Genomic DNA, 17,651 nt, shown 5'->3' on the forward strand with positions numbered 1-17,651 from the left:
ATTGAAGCAGCTTGTTGATTTCTGCGTGAAAGGTAGATACATGGGTTGAAAAAGGAGCGTATATGGAAACAATTGTGATATTGGTGTCTAGGTTTTTAGTGCAGGCTATGATAATGTCATGGTCACTTTGGAACACAATGTTGTGTCTGAAGGCGATTGCGACACCCCCAAACAGGTCTGGTCTTAGTTTAACAATCGTATCAAAACCAAGAATAGAGAAATTACTACTTTTTTCTTCGTTGTTGAAAATTTCTGCGAATATCACTATATCGGCATTAAGATTGTTAGCACAATAAACAAGAGATGCTTTGTTTTTGCGTAAACTTTGTATATAATGTTGAAAGAACATAGTTTTGAGGAATATAGGTTCTCAAGCTTTTCTCCTTCTACTTTTCGTTTCTGACAAAATCGTTCGCATTTTTTGCAGTGTCAAGGGTGACACGAAAATGAGAGAAATTAATTTCCAGGCTTTTCCTGGTTTCAGTTGGATGAAAAACCTACTCAACTAACACAAAGAAGAACTTTTTACGGATGCTTTCGTCGTAAGTGACTACTTGCACATCCCTTCCGTTTGGGGACCTTTTTAACACGGGCTGAAACTGTGCGCCTTGACGTCTTGAAGGCACGCACAGGAGGCGGGGATAATGACCCGTCCGTTTGGGTCCGTTTCTCCTTTTGAGCCATGTTCAAGACCGATTTTGGTGCATTGTGGGAGCCACTGATAAATGCCGATTATACACAACACCGGCTTCCATATATAAACGGCGCATGGGCAACAGAAATGGCTGACTTGCCGTTTTGTTTGTTGTTAACAAAAACTATGTAGGCCCGGCGACACTCATTGACACAAATTAAGTAACAACAAGACTGAAGTAGACTGACACTGTCAAATGTGGGACCACAAAAAGGAAATAAACACTGGAAACTATAATCACACCAGTAAGCAACACAAAGCAAAAGAAAAAACACAACGGCGACTGAATTATATTTTCGAAACGTTAACTGGAAATGTGAAGTATTCAAGCAAATTTATGTCATTATGGACGAGATCTTCTAATTTACTTTCGTTCAAATTTTGACCTTTAGGTTTGACCTGTATAGTTCTGGCTTAAATGATATGACCTCTACCTATAATAGTTGCTGTGTAAATCTATGCTTTGGGACGGCCAACATTCGTTAGGTTTCAACCAAGTAAATCTGTGGAAGATAGCTTTTTCCGGCTTCCAATTTATTCTTAGTGTGTCTTTTAAATTTTGAGATACACGCCCATTTCCATAGGCAAGTTTTCTCACCTTTTCTGAGTTGCATAGCACGAACGTCAAGTCGCAAGTTGACAGGATGTGCCGACCGAGTTGTAGAAGGGTCTGGTCCTTTCTTTCTTGGTGAAGAAGAAGCTAATGATCTACGAGTATTTAGTTGGAAGCGGAGGGCTGTTGTGTGCTGGTATTCCTCGCCGTCACCAGCATTTCACATTTCACCTCTTCGTCTGAGTCGGAATGAAAAAATGGAAAGAGCGCTTATTAGGTTGGAAATGGAGGAGTGTAGTGAGGTGCTCCTCCAGTACTTCGCTCTTTTTCGTTGCGGATATCAGACGTTTCGAACATTATAATATATTGAAGAGACGAGTTTTCTTTAGTGTCAGATGGACGATGTTTTTTTCTGGAGAGTTTTCAATTGGAAGCGGAGGTGCATAGCATGGGGCTGTGTATCCCGTCTGTGTTGTCAACATTTTTTGAGTTTGGGTGCCAGGAATTAGCCCTTTAGATGGCCTATTTCTATGGCGACCATAAGCGTGTGTATGTGAATGTGCGGCGCAGCTACCCACAAGGATCTATCACATGTCCATTTACAAGGAACCTGATAATGCATGAACTCTTGAGTGAGGTTAATTCAATGGTTGAATACGTTGCTTACGCGGAAGAGGTGTCTTATTCTTGTTGAGGGGAACACCCAGATTGAGTTTGAAGAACAGGGTACTGAGTACATGTGCGTCATTAATGCGTAGTCTCTTAAAGTCAGTGTCGCGTGTCAATGGAAAAAAACATTGCGATGTTGCTCAAAGATTCTCCGACACTGCCCAAGTTGGACAATGCGTGCTTAATATACCGGAGGAAAGTGATATGGGGAATACATGTACTCTTGCCCTCACCTGACCAAGCTCAGGATGCCTTTACTGAATTTGGTGGACACGTTGAGGCGTTTAATAAGGTGTGATTGTAGTCTAAGCAGGAGACTTGTTGGATCCATGTATATGGGACTCTTCGTTGCGCGTTCGACCTACGGTTCCCCTCTATTGTATGAATTTGCCATGATGATGCAGGGCAGGGAACTGCTTTCACCTGTCACCGTGTGGCATTTTAAGCGTGTCTTCTTGTATGTCGCACGATTTCGACCTGCATATTGTACTCTTGGATGTTCCTCCTCTTGAACTGAATGCAGTCGGACACCACTTACAGGATCAGGAGAGCGCATTTTCGCTGCGAACTGTTATAGTTTAGTGAGATGAGAGTGTTACGTCTAAGTTTCAGATTAGATGGAATGAAAGTAGGCAAGTTTCGGTCACATATGAGCACGTGAAATATGTGTCTGCCAGAGACAGCTGGACTTTGGGCTCGAGATGTGCTACCTCTTGATGAGGCAGAGAAGCTTGAATGAGTTTTTTTTCTCACGAAACCTTTCCTATAATCAGCGTTTCATTTTGTAGATTCAGAGGATTGGTTGCATTACCTGTGTTACAGGCACAATCTAGACTTACAGACGCAATCATGTAGTGGACAATATTTTTGCTTCTATGCGCTAATGCATACATGCGTCCTACCTTCCCGGGACGGAAGGAGTTCATCAACGCTGCTTTATTTGCAATATGAAGAGCGGTTGCTCATAGTGGTCGTGGTGGATATTCACCAGTTCCGTGTCTTTTGTGATAGTGTTGTCCTGTGATGACTTTTAGGTTGCATGCAGAGGGGCATATGAATTGTAGAAAGGCTGAGGTTGGGGTTCTCCGCACTAAACTGATTCCAGTCAAATCGTTGCTGAGTGTCTGAAGCGGCTCTGGTTATAATACCACACCGGAGGTTATCTAGCATCATGGGAACCGGGATAGTCTTCTATGAGGCGCGGCCCCTGTGCGATTTCATGGTAGGTGTGGTTGCGTCCATATCGCGGAAAGTTGCGCTGTACAACTTGGGGGCCGTACCGCTCAATTGTGGCAGAGGTGTTAGATAAGCATCGCCTCCACTAGCACAAACCAATGCGGCGGAGCTTCTAATTTCCGTTACATTTTTGACAGAGAGGAGGAACCTCGTAACTTTTCATTTTTGAGGGACTCAGTTTCCGGTTTGTATCAAGATCTTTCTGCTATAAACTCACATATTTCCTGAATGAAAAATATTCAATTTTATAGAAGCTAGTAATACGATAGCAAATGAAACTTATTTTACATTTCTTTATTTTTCAGAATCCACCCAATCTTCAACAGTAACCAAACCACTCCATCTGCCACTTCTTTCACCGCCTGGCGGTGGTCTAGAGCCTCGCAAAGGAATCCTTAAATCAAAATCCGGCTGTGTTGGAATGTTCCCGACTGATTTAAGCTCTGAATTGAAAAATCGTCTCAAAAAATCCACTCATGCCACCGTCTCAAATCTGAGAAAATCCGCCACATCTGATCAACCAATACCTCGCGGACCATCAGAAATTGCACCACCAAGGCCTGTCACTCCGGCCGATGAGCCGAGCTCATCAGAATCCGACGATGACGATGGAGTGGATCCTGAAAAGAATCTTGCCAAAATCTTGAGAAGTGTTTCTAAGGAGAACATGAACCGAGCCTCGAAAACACAACAGAGTCAAAAGACTGCACCAACAAGTGGTGGATTGCCTTCAGTGGAATCACATCATGACGATACAATCAATCTAGTCCGAAATTTAGCCAGTTTAGAAAAAGGTCCTACCGCAGCTGAATTGAAAAGCGCTGGTTATGCTCCTCAGAGTGCAACATCAACTTCCGAAGGTGAAAGTTCCGGGGGTCGTGAAATTACGTCAATCATCAAGAATAGTGCGATCGCGAGACGACGAAAACTTAACGAAGGGTGAGTGAATTGAAGATACTTTAGGAGATAAGAAGAGGTTAGGGTGTAAGATGAGCGTCCAGTGATTTCTGAAGGATATTGCCTATATTTGAGGAAATACCAGGGGTCATTAAATTGGAGGCCGTTGCAAAAGAAATTATTCCAAATTTATCAATTAGTTTAAAGTGATAGTTTCCAGGAGGAGAATGAAAATTTGAGGGGCTAAAACGAGTAGAGTCGAAAATTGTCTGCTGCCTTGATCACATACCTATTGTTACTCATCACGTTCATGGTTACTAGGAACAAATTATAATGGGATTAAATTATTGGAAAATTGAATAACCTAAGAAACAAACTAAAAGCATTTTACGAAGTCATTCCTTGAAGACTGCTGTTTGCCACTGTCACTGTTGGTTAAGAATTAATCTGACTTCTCTCTCAGCTATTGACTAAACAAAGTATCATAACAATTTATCAAGCGACTTAGAATAGTTATTACTAAACAAAATGGAAGTAAGATGAGAGAAACGAATTCGCCTTTTAATCGAAGCTTTTTATAAAACCACACTTAGCCCTTCACATCACGTACACCCTAGCAAACTACAACTATAGCTGATAACGTTCGATTCTTAAAGTTTTTCAATTAATTAAGGACTGTCTTATGAGAAGCCACTTATAAATGAATGTTTAGTCAAAAATACATGCCGGAATGAATGTGAGGAATAGAGAGCCCTAATTATAGCAGCTCCCGATAGTGTTGAGAATTTGTTTGATATAATGTAAGGAACTAATTTAAGCGTTAATTAACAAATTATCCTGTAAATTCTGTTGCTACTTAGTCTTCTCCCCTCTGACAGAGACTAACCTAGCGAGGACCTTTGTGATTGTATTGTATATTAACGTATTTTCACTCTTTGTTAAGCTTTTAAAATTGAATCCAAAATTTCGTTTTATCTCTCTCCTCTAAATTTATATATTTGCAATTTTGTTTTCTCTAAATGTTTCTGTGAATAATGAAAAAAAATCTGTGTTTGGCGAAACCGCAACTGAATTTATCATTACTTCTGCAGATACACGCATGAAGAGCCGTTTTTGCTTTTCAATTAGAATTAAAAGTATCAAAGATGGAAGGTAAACGTTTAAAAAGTCTTTGCATTGCCTTTTCCAACCCACATTATCCTGTTGCCATTCTATCATTTTAGCCTAATCATATCATATTCTCGGCATTAGATGCATTTATTAGGGGGACCACTAGAAGCCTTTCTCCACTGCTTTATTTCTCGTCTAACGTTTTAAATTCTCATTGCCTTTCTCCATTTATACTCATTAAATATAAAAAAAAAATAATAATAAAAACAAAATTGCAAATATTCTAATCTAGGCCAAAAAAATTGTAATTAAATAAATATAATTATTCGAAAATTAAATGTTGAATTTGTGAAAACACAAAAAGAAAGAAAAACAAAAAACATGTGTCTGGTTTGAACACAATTTTCTCATCGAGTTTTGTCTATCATTTTTCCTTGTTTTCATGCTTTTTATCTATTATTAACTGTTATCTTTCATTCACATTGTAAAAAAATCTCAATAAATTTTTGTGAATAAAATAAATTGGCTTTGATCATTTTTTGAACCACATTCTTTTGAACTGAATGTTTTTACCCATTTTCCTGTACTCATCTATACAGCAACTAACGAAATTGTCTTTTATTTCAATTTTACACAACAAAAAAAGCAAAATTTTTTTGTGAACTTAAAAAAAAAGTACAATCAAAGTTTCGTAATAAAATATATATCGAATTTATATTACTAAAATTTACTCAATTACCTCCGACCTGCACTTCACGAATGGTTGTTGATTCCATTATTCAATGCATTTTCAAATTTTATTGAAACTAACTCGAGAAAAAACTGCACAAAAATCCAAATTTCATACTAAAAACAAAGTAAATTGCTAAACATAATTTTAAAACTTATATCAACCAGAAAAAGACAATTACTTCTCATTCATAAATTGTAACTATCAAAAAACTATAAATATAAAAGATTATCAAAAAAGACGCATCGTAATTGCATAATTTTATCCGCATGAGTAAGTACTAACAAAGTAAAGATACGATTGATACGTTGTTTTGTTGCTGGTCGAAGTAAAATGTTAACAAAATAAATTATTTATTTCCACAAAAAAAAAGAAAGAAATAAAAACGAAAACGTACTTAATTTTTTATAATGCAAAAAAAAAACAAAAAAATGTCCTGGCGTTTCATTTATATCTATGCTTTTAGATTAACTACTTTTAATTGTGTGGTTTTGGTATCTTCTAATGCTTAATTTCTACCCGTCCGTCATTGTCAAAGTCAGACTAACCAAGTGCTAATTCTTGGAACTTTTTTGGTCTTCGTATTGTCAAAATTATGATATATATCAAAAGGTGATGGGCTAAAAGATACAAATTACTTGTTTAGTGTTCACCTGATCTATAAGTGTTTTGTCATCCTTGCTTTCAGCTAAATTTTAGTTTACTCAGTTCAAGGTCGGGTCTAATACATTAAGTGGGGTCTCAAATAAATCCTCTCGGAAAAAAATCAATGACTGAATTTGACTGGCTTGGTAAAGGTTAAAATCGACACCAGTGTGAAAACTAAAGTAGGGAACGAAAATTTCGGCGACCCGCTTGCGTCAATTTCAGGTTTTTACAAATCTATGGCGTCGTCGTAAATCTACGTCTCCAAAAGCCGGAGAACGTAAAAATTCCTCGTTGAAGAAGATTTTTCCGATATGTTTGTGGTGCCTTATTTGCGTTCCTTACTACATGGAGACATGGAGACTTGTCCCTATTCTTAAGGTGCAATACCTCACATACTTCCGACATGCTGACCTGTTGTATGCCAACGGAAGTGATCGACGCCGCTCAAAACACCTCCAGACTAATTTGGTTAACGACCTATGTGATGACGATGTCAACAGGGAGATAAATAGGTTTTATGGTGCTCTGCATATTTCCCCTATGAGGCAGAAGAAGGTCTCAGTGGGCATTCATCAGACCTATCCAATATGCCAAAAATAAAGGCATAAGGTAATAGCAGCATGTGATGTCAACGCCCACCACATAAGCTGGGGAAGTTCCAACATAAAAGCAAGAGGATCGAGATTATTAGAGTATGCAGATCCTGAATTTGGGTAATAACCCCACTTTCTTTAACCTGATTAGGCGAGATTGTCATTGACATCACGGTGGCATCCGCTGACATTGTAGCTCTTGTCGGAAAGTGGAGAGTATGAAACGACATCACATTCTCGGATAACAGGCGCATTGATTTCGTAATGGGCACCACGTCATTTCGGTATTCGCAGAAGACGTATAAAATAGAACTGAGTGTCCGAGTCTCGATCCCTGTGAGACAAATCAAATTCATTGCTAGAATTGAGAAAACAACCCAGGTGATCACAACGAGCATGGGAGAAGCTTTCTGGGAGAGCTGTCCATCCAAGATGCCAAAGAAGGGGAAAACATTATGATGGAACTCGGATTTAGCAAAATAGTAGATAACGACAAGGGCACTCCTCAACGGAGCTATAAAGTTTGATTCAGCCACTGCCTGCAATCTTTACAAAGAGGCTAAAAAGCCGTAAAGTAGACAATAAGGTCGGCTAAACGACCATAATGGAGATGCTTTTCCGTGGAGGCTAATTCTGTTGAGGCAACCCAAAGCTGAAGCGAATCCTTGTTAAAGAAAGCAGCTTCTAGCTCAGTTATCTACGTTTAGAAAATGGAAGATACACAGAAAACGATGAAAAAAATGGCAAACCATTTACTTGAAGTGCACTTTCCAGACAGAATCCAAAACTTCATCTCTGGGCCGACAGGTGCATACAGCGCTCGACCGAGAGACTGGAATCTGGCATGCAGAGTAGTATTACTGAAGCGAGTAAAATATACATTTAACTCGTTCCATAGATATAAGTCTGCAGGTCCGGATGGTATCATTGCTGCACTAGTAGTAGAAGGGATGGATACCGTGGGTCCACATATTCGGAATATATATCGTGCATTCATAGCACACGCTTATATCCTAATTAACTGGCGTGATATGAAGGTGAAATTTATTTCCAAACAATGGAAACCCGAAAAGGTCTTTTCTACAATAAGGGCTGAAAAAAACTAATAGATCGTTCAATAAGGGATGCATACATTCCTAAGTGACGACTTCACTGCAGACAATATGCCTACCAGAAAAGCAAATCCACGGAGAAACCACTTCATGAGCTCATTGAAAATAAAAAGACGATATCCGATAAAGAATACGCCCTAGCCGCATTCATGGACATCGAAGGTGCCTTTATGCCTCATTCGCGGCAATTTGTGATGCTACAAGACAACATGATATCGATTGGCTTTCAATCAGTTGGATCCTTCACATACTAGAGTGGGGAGTGGTTGGCCAGAAGTCTATTGAGGTAGGATGTTTTAGGCGCTGCCCACAGAGAGGGGTTCTCTCTCCTCTGTTATGGCTCCTAATCGCATAAACATTTACGGACGATCTAGCCGTAACAATCACGGGCAAGTTTGCGGACACAGTATGTGAACGCTTGAATGCAACTCTGCATGTAATCCACAGTTGATGTCTCGGCAACGGACTCACTGTGAACGCTAGGAGTGCTGGACCAGTTATGTTCACTAGGAACTTTAGGTGGGATAGCTACACGCTACCCACCATATCCTATCGGGCGTAAATTCAGCTGGTACAAAGAGTCAAGTATTTAGGAGTACATCTCGACTCAAAGCTAACGTGCCAGCACCATATTCAGAAATCCTGCAGATTGCTCTGGGGCTGTAGGAAGGCGATAGGTGGGGACTTTCACCAAAACGAATACACTGGATATATATGATACATCCATAATAAAACCCATTTTGATGTATGCATGCATCGTCTGGTGGCCAAGACTGAACATTGCTAACAGCAGGAAGCTGCTAACGCAGATTTAGAGGTTGCCTAAGTATCACCGGGGCAATGAGTACTACGTCGACTTCCTCACTTTAAGCTATCCTAAATTTACCCCCCATTGACTTGGAGGTGAAACGGAAAGCAGCCAACGATACATATAGGCTCGATACCATTGGGGCGTGGAAAGGCGGCCAATCACCCAATCATGGGTCTATCTGGAAATTCCATGAAAAACATCCGGTAGCCGTGATGCCGACCGATCATATGTTTTCCAGATTCGTCTGTCGTAATCACCGAAAGAGAAGAATGGTCGACAAATGGTCATGAGTCTTTTCAGATTGCAGACTTAATAATCTCCACCGATAGGTCAGTTATGGAGGGAGGATTGGGCGCAGGGGTGTTCTCGGAGAATCCGATTATAAGACTGACCCGACCCCTCAGAAAAATGACGACCATATTCCAGGCGGAGATATATGATATTTCATTAGCAGCAGAAGAATGTCTGCGACAAAAATGGAGGCGTCCCACCATTCGAATCTGTTCCGACAGTCGGGTGGCATTATCAGCACTAAATTGCAACAACATATCAAGCCAGTTGGTGTGGAGTTGTCATCAGGTGCTGCAGAAACTTGGCCGACTGAACGAATCATTCCTGATGTGGGTGCCGGGGCACTCTAATATCGCTGGTTACTCGCTAAAGAAGCTATCGTGACTAGTCCAGATGTTGGGCAGCGAAGATTTATGATCACAGTAACATCCTAAACGAAGTACTTCAGGAGCTTTGGGCGTTCCCAATTGACTACAGCACACGCAAACTAAGTTTTACGAGCAACCTCACTGTGGACTTTCAAACCAGGGCAGAGTGAAGGACCGGTGACGTGTAACAGGGTTATGGCATTGTATTCTCCATTGATGGATCGGAGATGGTCTGTGCGAAGGTTTTCTCGGATACACACGCCGTAGTCAAGTCGTACGGTTTTCCAGGATTCGCCAGTATATTCCAAGCGCAGGTGCTGGTGATACTAGAATCCTGCCGTTAGTTGGGTCATGACCCAAGCATAACATAGCCATTCTCATCAACAGCCAAACGGCCATGAAGGTTTTGTACTAGTAGCGACATCCTCCAGGTTCGTGAAGCAGAGGGGAGGGACGCGCTAAACAGTTTGGGCGCCACAGTTAAAGTCACCCTACTCTGGGTTCCCGGTGAAAGAAACATAGAGAGGAATGGACGGGTTTACTTGTTACCCAGGTATTCTCTCGGTGGACACAATATGCGTTCCGCTAGTAACTGTCAGAAGCGAAATCTACTTACAGTACTTAGCACCCATTGACTTCAGAAGGTCTACTTATAACAAAACCCGATCGCAAGAGCTCTTGTGCCAGACGTGTGCAAATGCATGGAAGATTGCGTCGGTCTGCAGGACGTGCTGGCTTATAGGGGACCATGCGGGAAAACTCGGCATATCCTGCAATTCGCATGACCGAGGCTATGGAGAGGACGAATAACCCCTCAGCCACTTCGTTTGCGGCGGTCCAGCTTTAGCTAGGGCTAGGCCACGGACACTAAATGAACCATTTTTTGTGGACCTGGAGAAGATTTCTAGTGGCAGGGTGGGAGAGCTATGTTGGCCGTACTCTGCTCCCCTTGAATTTATCAGAGCAGTCATGGTGCAATGAGTTTGTGGCAATCAAGCGGCGCATCACAGTTCTTATTGGACTCCTCAGAGTGGCCACTTATACCTACCTACATACCATCATAAAATCTTGCATTCTAGTATTAATAGATCACCAACTAATCACAACAAGGTAGAATTTAAAGTTCGGTTCGGAGAGCCCGCGAGGTTGTCTAACTTGGTACATGCGTCTAGTTCTTGTAATGGGCAGTGTTAGGCTAAAGTCTCCGCATGGCGAGGTCCGGGACGAATGTCATACAAGTTTCTTTGCATAGGTATTCCCAAGCTCTATACATCTTTTTTTTTTATGGATGGAGGTGGAAATCTTAGAAAGACGCTGCTGCGCCAGGTTGCAGCAGTGTGTGGGATTCACCCCCACTCTTGCGCCCCTCCCCGCGGGAAGTATTACTTCGCGGAGGGGAGCTCTGGTTCGCTATACCAGCTCGTCCATGTCACGTCTCCGTAGCGCCGCCTTTCGAGCTCGATCCAACTCCAGGAGTTTTGTCTGCACCACGGCTACTGCCTCATTTACCACCATCCAGTTTTCTTCCGACTTCAACATCTCTTCCACAAGGTTGGAGGGCTCGATGTCCGCCCCTAAGATGCTGTTCAACCTCCTTTTCTGCTGCAGAAATCTGGGACAATGGAACATAACGTGCTCCGGGTCCTCGAGTGTAGCACCGCATTCAGGACAGTTGGGAGACTCGTCCAACTCGAAACGATGCAAGTACTTCCTATAGTCACCGTGTCCCGTAAGGAACTGTGTCAGGTGGTAATTCAATTCTCCGTGCTTTCGGTTGACTCATTTCTCGATACACGGGATCAATGTATGGGTCCACCTGCCCTTGTCGGAGTTATCCCATCGTTGTTGCCACTTGCCACATAACTCTCTCCTGATGGCTTTTCGGAAATCCGCATTCACCTCGGCTGGATTTGCCTTCCGTTTTTCGTAGAGCCAGTGTGCCTCGCTCGCTAGAAGATCTATAGGGATCATTCCTGCGATAACACACACTGCCTCCGTCGACGCCGTCCTAAATGCGCTGCACACCCTTAGCGCAATCAAGCTCCATACATCTCGAACAGCGCTGAAAACTATATTTTAAATCAATGATGAGATTGTGTCTCAATTGCACGTTCCTGAAACAACAGTCATTTGCGGATTCTGGTATAGTTTCGGCTGTCAAGTTTCATGGTTAGAAGATTAGATTTCGTGTTATTGGGCTCCACCATGGAAAATTCATGGAAACGTCGGCCCGACTCATTAAGATAGATAAGATTCGCTTTTGCGAAGAGGCTAATTCTTTTGAGGCAACTTCAAAGCTGGAGCGAATCGATGTTCGGTTATCTACGTTTCCAGAGCGGGAGGTATACAGAAAATGATAAAAGAATGGCAAACCATTTACTTGAAGTACATTTCCGATTGGTGCATACAGCGCTCTACCGAAAAACTGGAATTTGGCACGCAAAGCAATATCACTGGAACAAGCAAAACCATTTAATTTGTTCCAAGATACAAGTTTCTAGGTCCGGATGGCATCATTCCTGCGTTAGTGATAGAGGGAATGGATATCTTGGGTCTACATATTCAGAATATATACCGTGCATGCCGATCACACGCACCTAATTAACTCGCGTAATCTGAAGATGATATTTAGTTCCAAACCAGGGAAATGCACGTACACGCACGCGAAAAGCTATCGACCGATGAGTCTAACGTCCTCTCTACTAAAAGGACTGGAAAGACTAGTAGATCATTTCATAAGGGATGGATGCATTCCTAAGTACCCATTTCACTATAGGCAACACACCTACCAGAAAGGTAAATCTACGGAGACAGCACTCCATGAGCTCACGGCAAAAATTGAGAAGACGATATCTGAAAAAGCCTTAGGCGCATTTATCAACATCAGAGGTGGTTTCAATGATTCATTCGCAAAAAGATAGCATGGAATTGATCAGTTGGAACTTTCAACGACGTGTTTATACCTTTGTGGACCATTTGTCCAGCATAAGCTTCTACAGAAAGTGCGCCAACACTCACCAACATAAACTTGCATAAATTGTAAGGAACTAAGTCAGAATAAGACATCTCTTGAAATCGGGAAGGTAGGGGTGTCTTTTCTTCATCTTTAAGTGCATGTTGGGAATTATACATACCTCTTCCCCATGATGGGAAAAGACAAAAGATCGGCCGAAATATCGGTGGCTTGATACGCTGGGTGGTGATTTGAAAACCTTGTGACTGCATCCAGATCAATAAAATTACGCAGCCGATTAGGATGAGCGGTCCCGTTTCTGAACGGAACAAAGGCTGGAGAAGAAGAAAAAGAGGTTCTCTAGCCCACTTTCCCGACACAACTCCGGGCCTGGAAGAATCCTCCTTTCTCTTCCCTCCTTTTGACGGGCCTGACTTGAATCAAAAAATGGATAAACATGATTGCAAAATTGGAAAGATTAGTGAAGTTTGTATATTGCTTTTCTAACTGTATTAAATAGAGAATGTTTCTTTTACCCCCTTCCACGCTTTTAGGAACATTCTTTAAACTCAGCGTAATTCATGCTAACTTGAGATTACATAGTTCCTACAATTCTACCGAATTTCATGTTAGTTCAGCCCATCACTGTGAACAGAAATATTGAAAAACTTCTTCACAAACGAAAGAGTGAGATGCAGCTGACCTGTCATTTTCAACTGTTCAGGTGGCCGGTGATCGAATCAGTCATTCGGTTGGTCGCAAAGGAGATAAGCTATTATAAATCATGTGTTCGTTGTTGCGCTATATCGACGGTCGTCGCACACAGGTGGTTCAGGAGATCTTCATCACTGGTAAACATTTTTTAAGGTTTTATGTAGAACAAAACCTTATTAAAATTGGTTTACTACCTGTCTGTCTGTTCGTCTAACTGTCTGTCCGTCCGTCCGTTTGGCTATCTGTCCGTCTGTCTGCCACACGCATTTTTTTCGGAAACGATTATAGCGATTGACACCAAATTTGGTGGAAAGATGGGAACTGTGAACGCTCACGCATACAGTGAGTTACATCATTCTACGTCGAATTTGACGGGGGTCCCAATCCATGCAAAAGGAGGGTGTACATTTTTATTCACGGTTGGACATCAAATGAAAGGTATCAGTTAGTACTTTTCGAAGTCGGTGTTAGTTTTGACATTTGTTGGAAAGGCTGGGAGTGCAGGGGATTGAAAGTGATCATTTCTTTCATGGATCCATTCTCGGAAACTACCCAACCGAAAAATATGAAAAAAATCAGGAAGCTGCCTCTATATGGTGCCTAGACTCCGAAATACCCTCCATACCAATATCTGCTCAAATAAAGCTAATAATAGGAAATTACTATAATTTTAAATAATTGATTGCGAAACCCCCTTAAGTTCATCCTAGAATTACGAAATGATCCTACCGAGTTTGGTGCAAATCGCACTATTATTAACAAAGTTATAATAAATAAAATTTGTCGCTTCTGAGCAATTCAATTCAAATTCAAGGGTGCGATATTCTCATATATTATAATATATGGATATATTACGTGGTAGGTATTAATGGAACAAGTATCCACTGATATGTTCGCACCTGAAGCGTCCAGCTTGCGGCTTTCTTGTTATAAATGCTCGAAGATAAAATTATCTCTGATTTGCGTCTCAACACCTTTTACGGCCAGAGTTGGACAAATGGTGTCGTCCAGCTTGCTTTCAATCCAACAGGTGGCTGGATGGATTGTGAGCCGTTCATGTGTAACTGACAGGCTTAGCTAACCAGGGATGCAGGCCTTTAGGAATCGGCCTTTAAACAACATGAACCAACTAATTATTAGGGCAGGCCTCGTTACGCTTTTGTTTATGAATTGGTTTTTTAAGGGTTACTGAAGTTGTTTGGTGGTAGCACTTCATAAAAGTTTATGCTAGAAGTACAAAATTGGCAGTAGTATAAGGGATGACTATTATTATTATTTTGTTAAGGGAAAGTCGCACCGCGTCCTTGAAGAACTATTGTGCCCCTTTTACTGGTTATAGTGTACCTGTTGATCATAGTATCTCAAGCAGGCCAGTAACCGTTAGGAACTTTAGTATGTTCCCCACTTCCAGAAGTTTCAGCTTTGCATCTGGTATTAAGTGTTCTCCCAGATGTATCGACCTACTTTGCACAAGTGCCGGACACTGTCCCAGGACGTGCATAGAGGTTTCGTCCTCCTCCTCACAGAACCTGCAGGCAGTGTCCGTAGATATCCCTAGCTTCCCTAGGTGGTAGTTCAGCCGACAATGACCAGTGAGAATTCCCACTATGATTCGGAGGTTCTTTTTGGTGAGGTTTAAGCAATCCTTTGTGCGCATGGGTTCGTATCCCCCAATAAGCATCCTGGACTGCTCCATCCCTGGTAGGCCCGCCCAATATAGTTCCCTCAACCGTTTTTCTTCGTTTCTTAGATTCATAGCCATGAAACCGTTTCCGATTCCACAGAAGGGTTCTGGCCCGTATAAAGGCCTCCCTGCTCCCTTCTTGGCTAGTTCATCCGCTGCCTCATTGCCTTCCAGCCCAGCATGGCCTGGAACCCAAAGTATCCAGACCTTGTTGGACGAGCCGAGTGTATTCAGTCTCTCAAGGCATTCCCATACCAGTTTAGAGTTCACCTGGTTGGACCTAAGTGCCTTGATCGCTGCTTGGCTATCGGTGAGAATAGCTATGTTCTGCCCCCTGTAGTTCCTTTGCAGATTAAAGGAGGCACATTTGTTTATGGCGTAAATTTCCGCCTGGAATATGCTAGTGTACCTGCCCATTGGCTCAAAGTACATTTTCCTTGGACCAATGACACCGGCACCCGCTCCCTCTGCTGTGAGGGATCCGTCAGTGTACCAAGTAATCAGTTGCTGGTTTAAGCCGTATGTCGCAGCCACGCTTTCCCAGTTTGTCTTGTTACTCCAACGTGTTTCAAACTTCTTATCGAAGTGAAACCTCGTTGTCATGTTGTCCCTCGGTATCAGTAATTCGGGATACCGCCTAGAAAGGATATCAATCTTCCTTCGATTTAGGCAGCTCCCCGCCTCACTCATGCTACCGGCCATCCTGAATATTGATCTCCTTGCCTGCATCTGTATGTGCAGATGGAGAGGGGTTAATCCCAGAAGGACCTCCAGGGATGCCGTTGGGCATGTCCTCATTGCCCCACTGATACACACGCAAGCCAGCCTTTGGAGCTTATGTAATTCCCTGGCTTGTGTGCTGAGTTGGGTTCTTTCTGCCCAGATTACCGCTCCATAGGTAATCATTGGTCTTACTATTGCAGTATATATCCAAAGTAGTATCTTCGGGCTACAACCCCATTTTTTTCCTGCTATGGATCTGCAAGTCATCAGAGCCCTCGTGGCTTTCCGACAAGTGTTTCCGACATGTGTCTTCCAGAGTAATTTTTGGTCTAGCGTGATTCCCAAGTATTTGACCTCTGTTTCTCGTTTCACCTCCATATCATGTAATGTTATGGCTTTCAGGTGATCCAGCTTACGCCTCCTAGTGAATGGTACTATGGTGGTTTTGGTTGGGTTGATCCGCAGTCCCACCTTCCTGCACCAGGCACTAGTAACCCTTAATCCAGTTTGGATTCTATCACATAGGGTATCTTCATATTTGCCCCTACAGATTAGAACAATATCGTCCGCGTAGCCCTGGACTTGTATTCCAGTATTAGTTAACACGTCCAGGAGTTCATCCACTACCATACTCCACATCAGCGGCGATAGTACTCCGCCCTGTGGACAGCCTTGAGTGGTGTTCATGATAATAGAATTTGTACCTGTTTGTACCTCTATTTGTCTGCTTTCTAGCATTTTGCCCATCCAGAGTGCCAGGGTGTTTCCCACTCCTTTGCGGCTCAGGGCATCCTGTATCTCTGTGTGCGATGTGTTGTCGAATGCTCCTTCGATATCCAAAAACGCGCACAGTGCAATTTCTTTTGTTTCAATGGCGTCCCGTAGTACCTCTGTCAGCTGATACAGAGCAGTTTCAGTTGACCTTCCTGCCCGGTAAGCGTGTTGACAGTGATGTAAGGGATTACGCTTTAGAACGTTAGTTCTAATATAGTTGTCTATGACCTTCTCCACCGTTTTGAGTACGAACGATGTTAGGCAGATTGGTCTGAAAGATTTAGGGTGAAAAGGATCCTTTTTACCCGCCTTCGGAATAAAGACCACTTTTGCCCGTCTCCATGCCCTTGGTATGTAACCCAGTGCTATGCTCCCCCTTACCACCCTCAGAAGAGACTCTAGGATAATTCCTAGGCCTCTCTGGATAAGTGCAGGGAAAATGCCATCTGCTCCGGGAGATTTCATTGGTTGAAAGGTTCCCACTGCCCATCTTAGCCTAGCTTCTGAGCATACCTCTTTTGCTAGTTTCCAGCTCTCTTTCCTTCCCCTTTTATTCGTTGTTGGGGTGTCAGGCAGATTATTGTCGCCTGCCGCCGAGGGGTAGGACCCCGGGAAATGAGTCCTGAGAAGCAGGTGTACCCTGTCCTCCTCATTCTCGGTGAATGTCCCATCTTCCTTTTTCAAGCAGACAGAGGATATTCTCCCGTCTTTGGCTACAGCCTTGTACAGCCTAGTTGCTTTTGTGATCTGTTCAATCCCTTCACAGAATTCCCTAAAGCTGTTCCGTTTCGCTTCTCTGATGGCGTTGCTATACGCAGTCAGTGCATTTTTATACCTCCGCCAGTCCCCGGTTCGTTTTGCCCGGTTAAAGAGTTTTCGTACCTCCGTTCTCATTCTGGCTAAGTTTCTGTTCCACCATGGTACATCCCTTGATGACTTGACTGTCTTGGCCGGACAGCTGGCCTCATATGCGTCAATGACGATTGTGTTGAAGTCTTCCACCACCGTTTCTAATTCTAATTCGCTCCTGATGTCACCGCTCCCTTGAAGGTGGGCAATGTTGTTGCTCAGGTGCATTGTGTAGGATTCCC

General features: G+C 42.6%; 1 protein-coding gene across 10 annotated transcripts in view; it reads left to right on the forward strand.

Annotated features, from left to right (window-relative positions):
* Positions 1-17,651, forward strand: part of LOC119649162 (supervillin) — an 838,258-nt gene that overhangs the window by 543,147 nt on the left and 277,460 nt on the right. For all 10 annotated transcript variants that reach the window (XM_038051179.1, XM_038051177.1, XM_038051182.1 and 7 more), the window contains one exon: positions 3,458-4,091. In XM_038051179.1, the coding sequence (XP_037907107.1) occupies positions 3,458-4,091 (634 nt within the window). The remainder of the gene's footprint in view (positions 1-3,457; positions 4,092-17,651) is intronic.

The sequence above is a fragment of the Hermetia illucens genome, chromosome 2, assembly GCF_905115235.1.
Source record: "Hermetia illucens chromosome 2, iHerIll2.2.curated.20191125, whole genome shotgun sequence".
Lineage (NCBI taxonomy): Eukaryota > Metazoa > Arthropoda > Insecta > Diptera > Stratiomyidae > Hermetia > Hermetia illucens.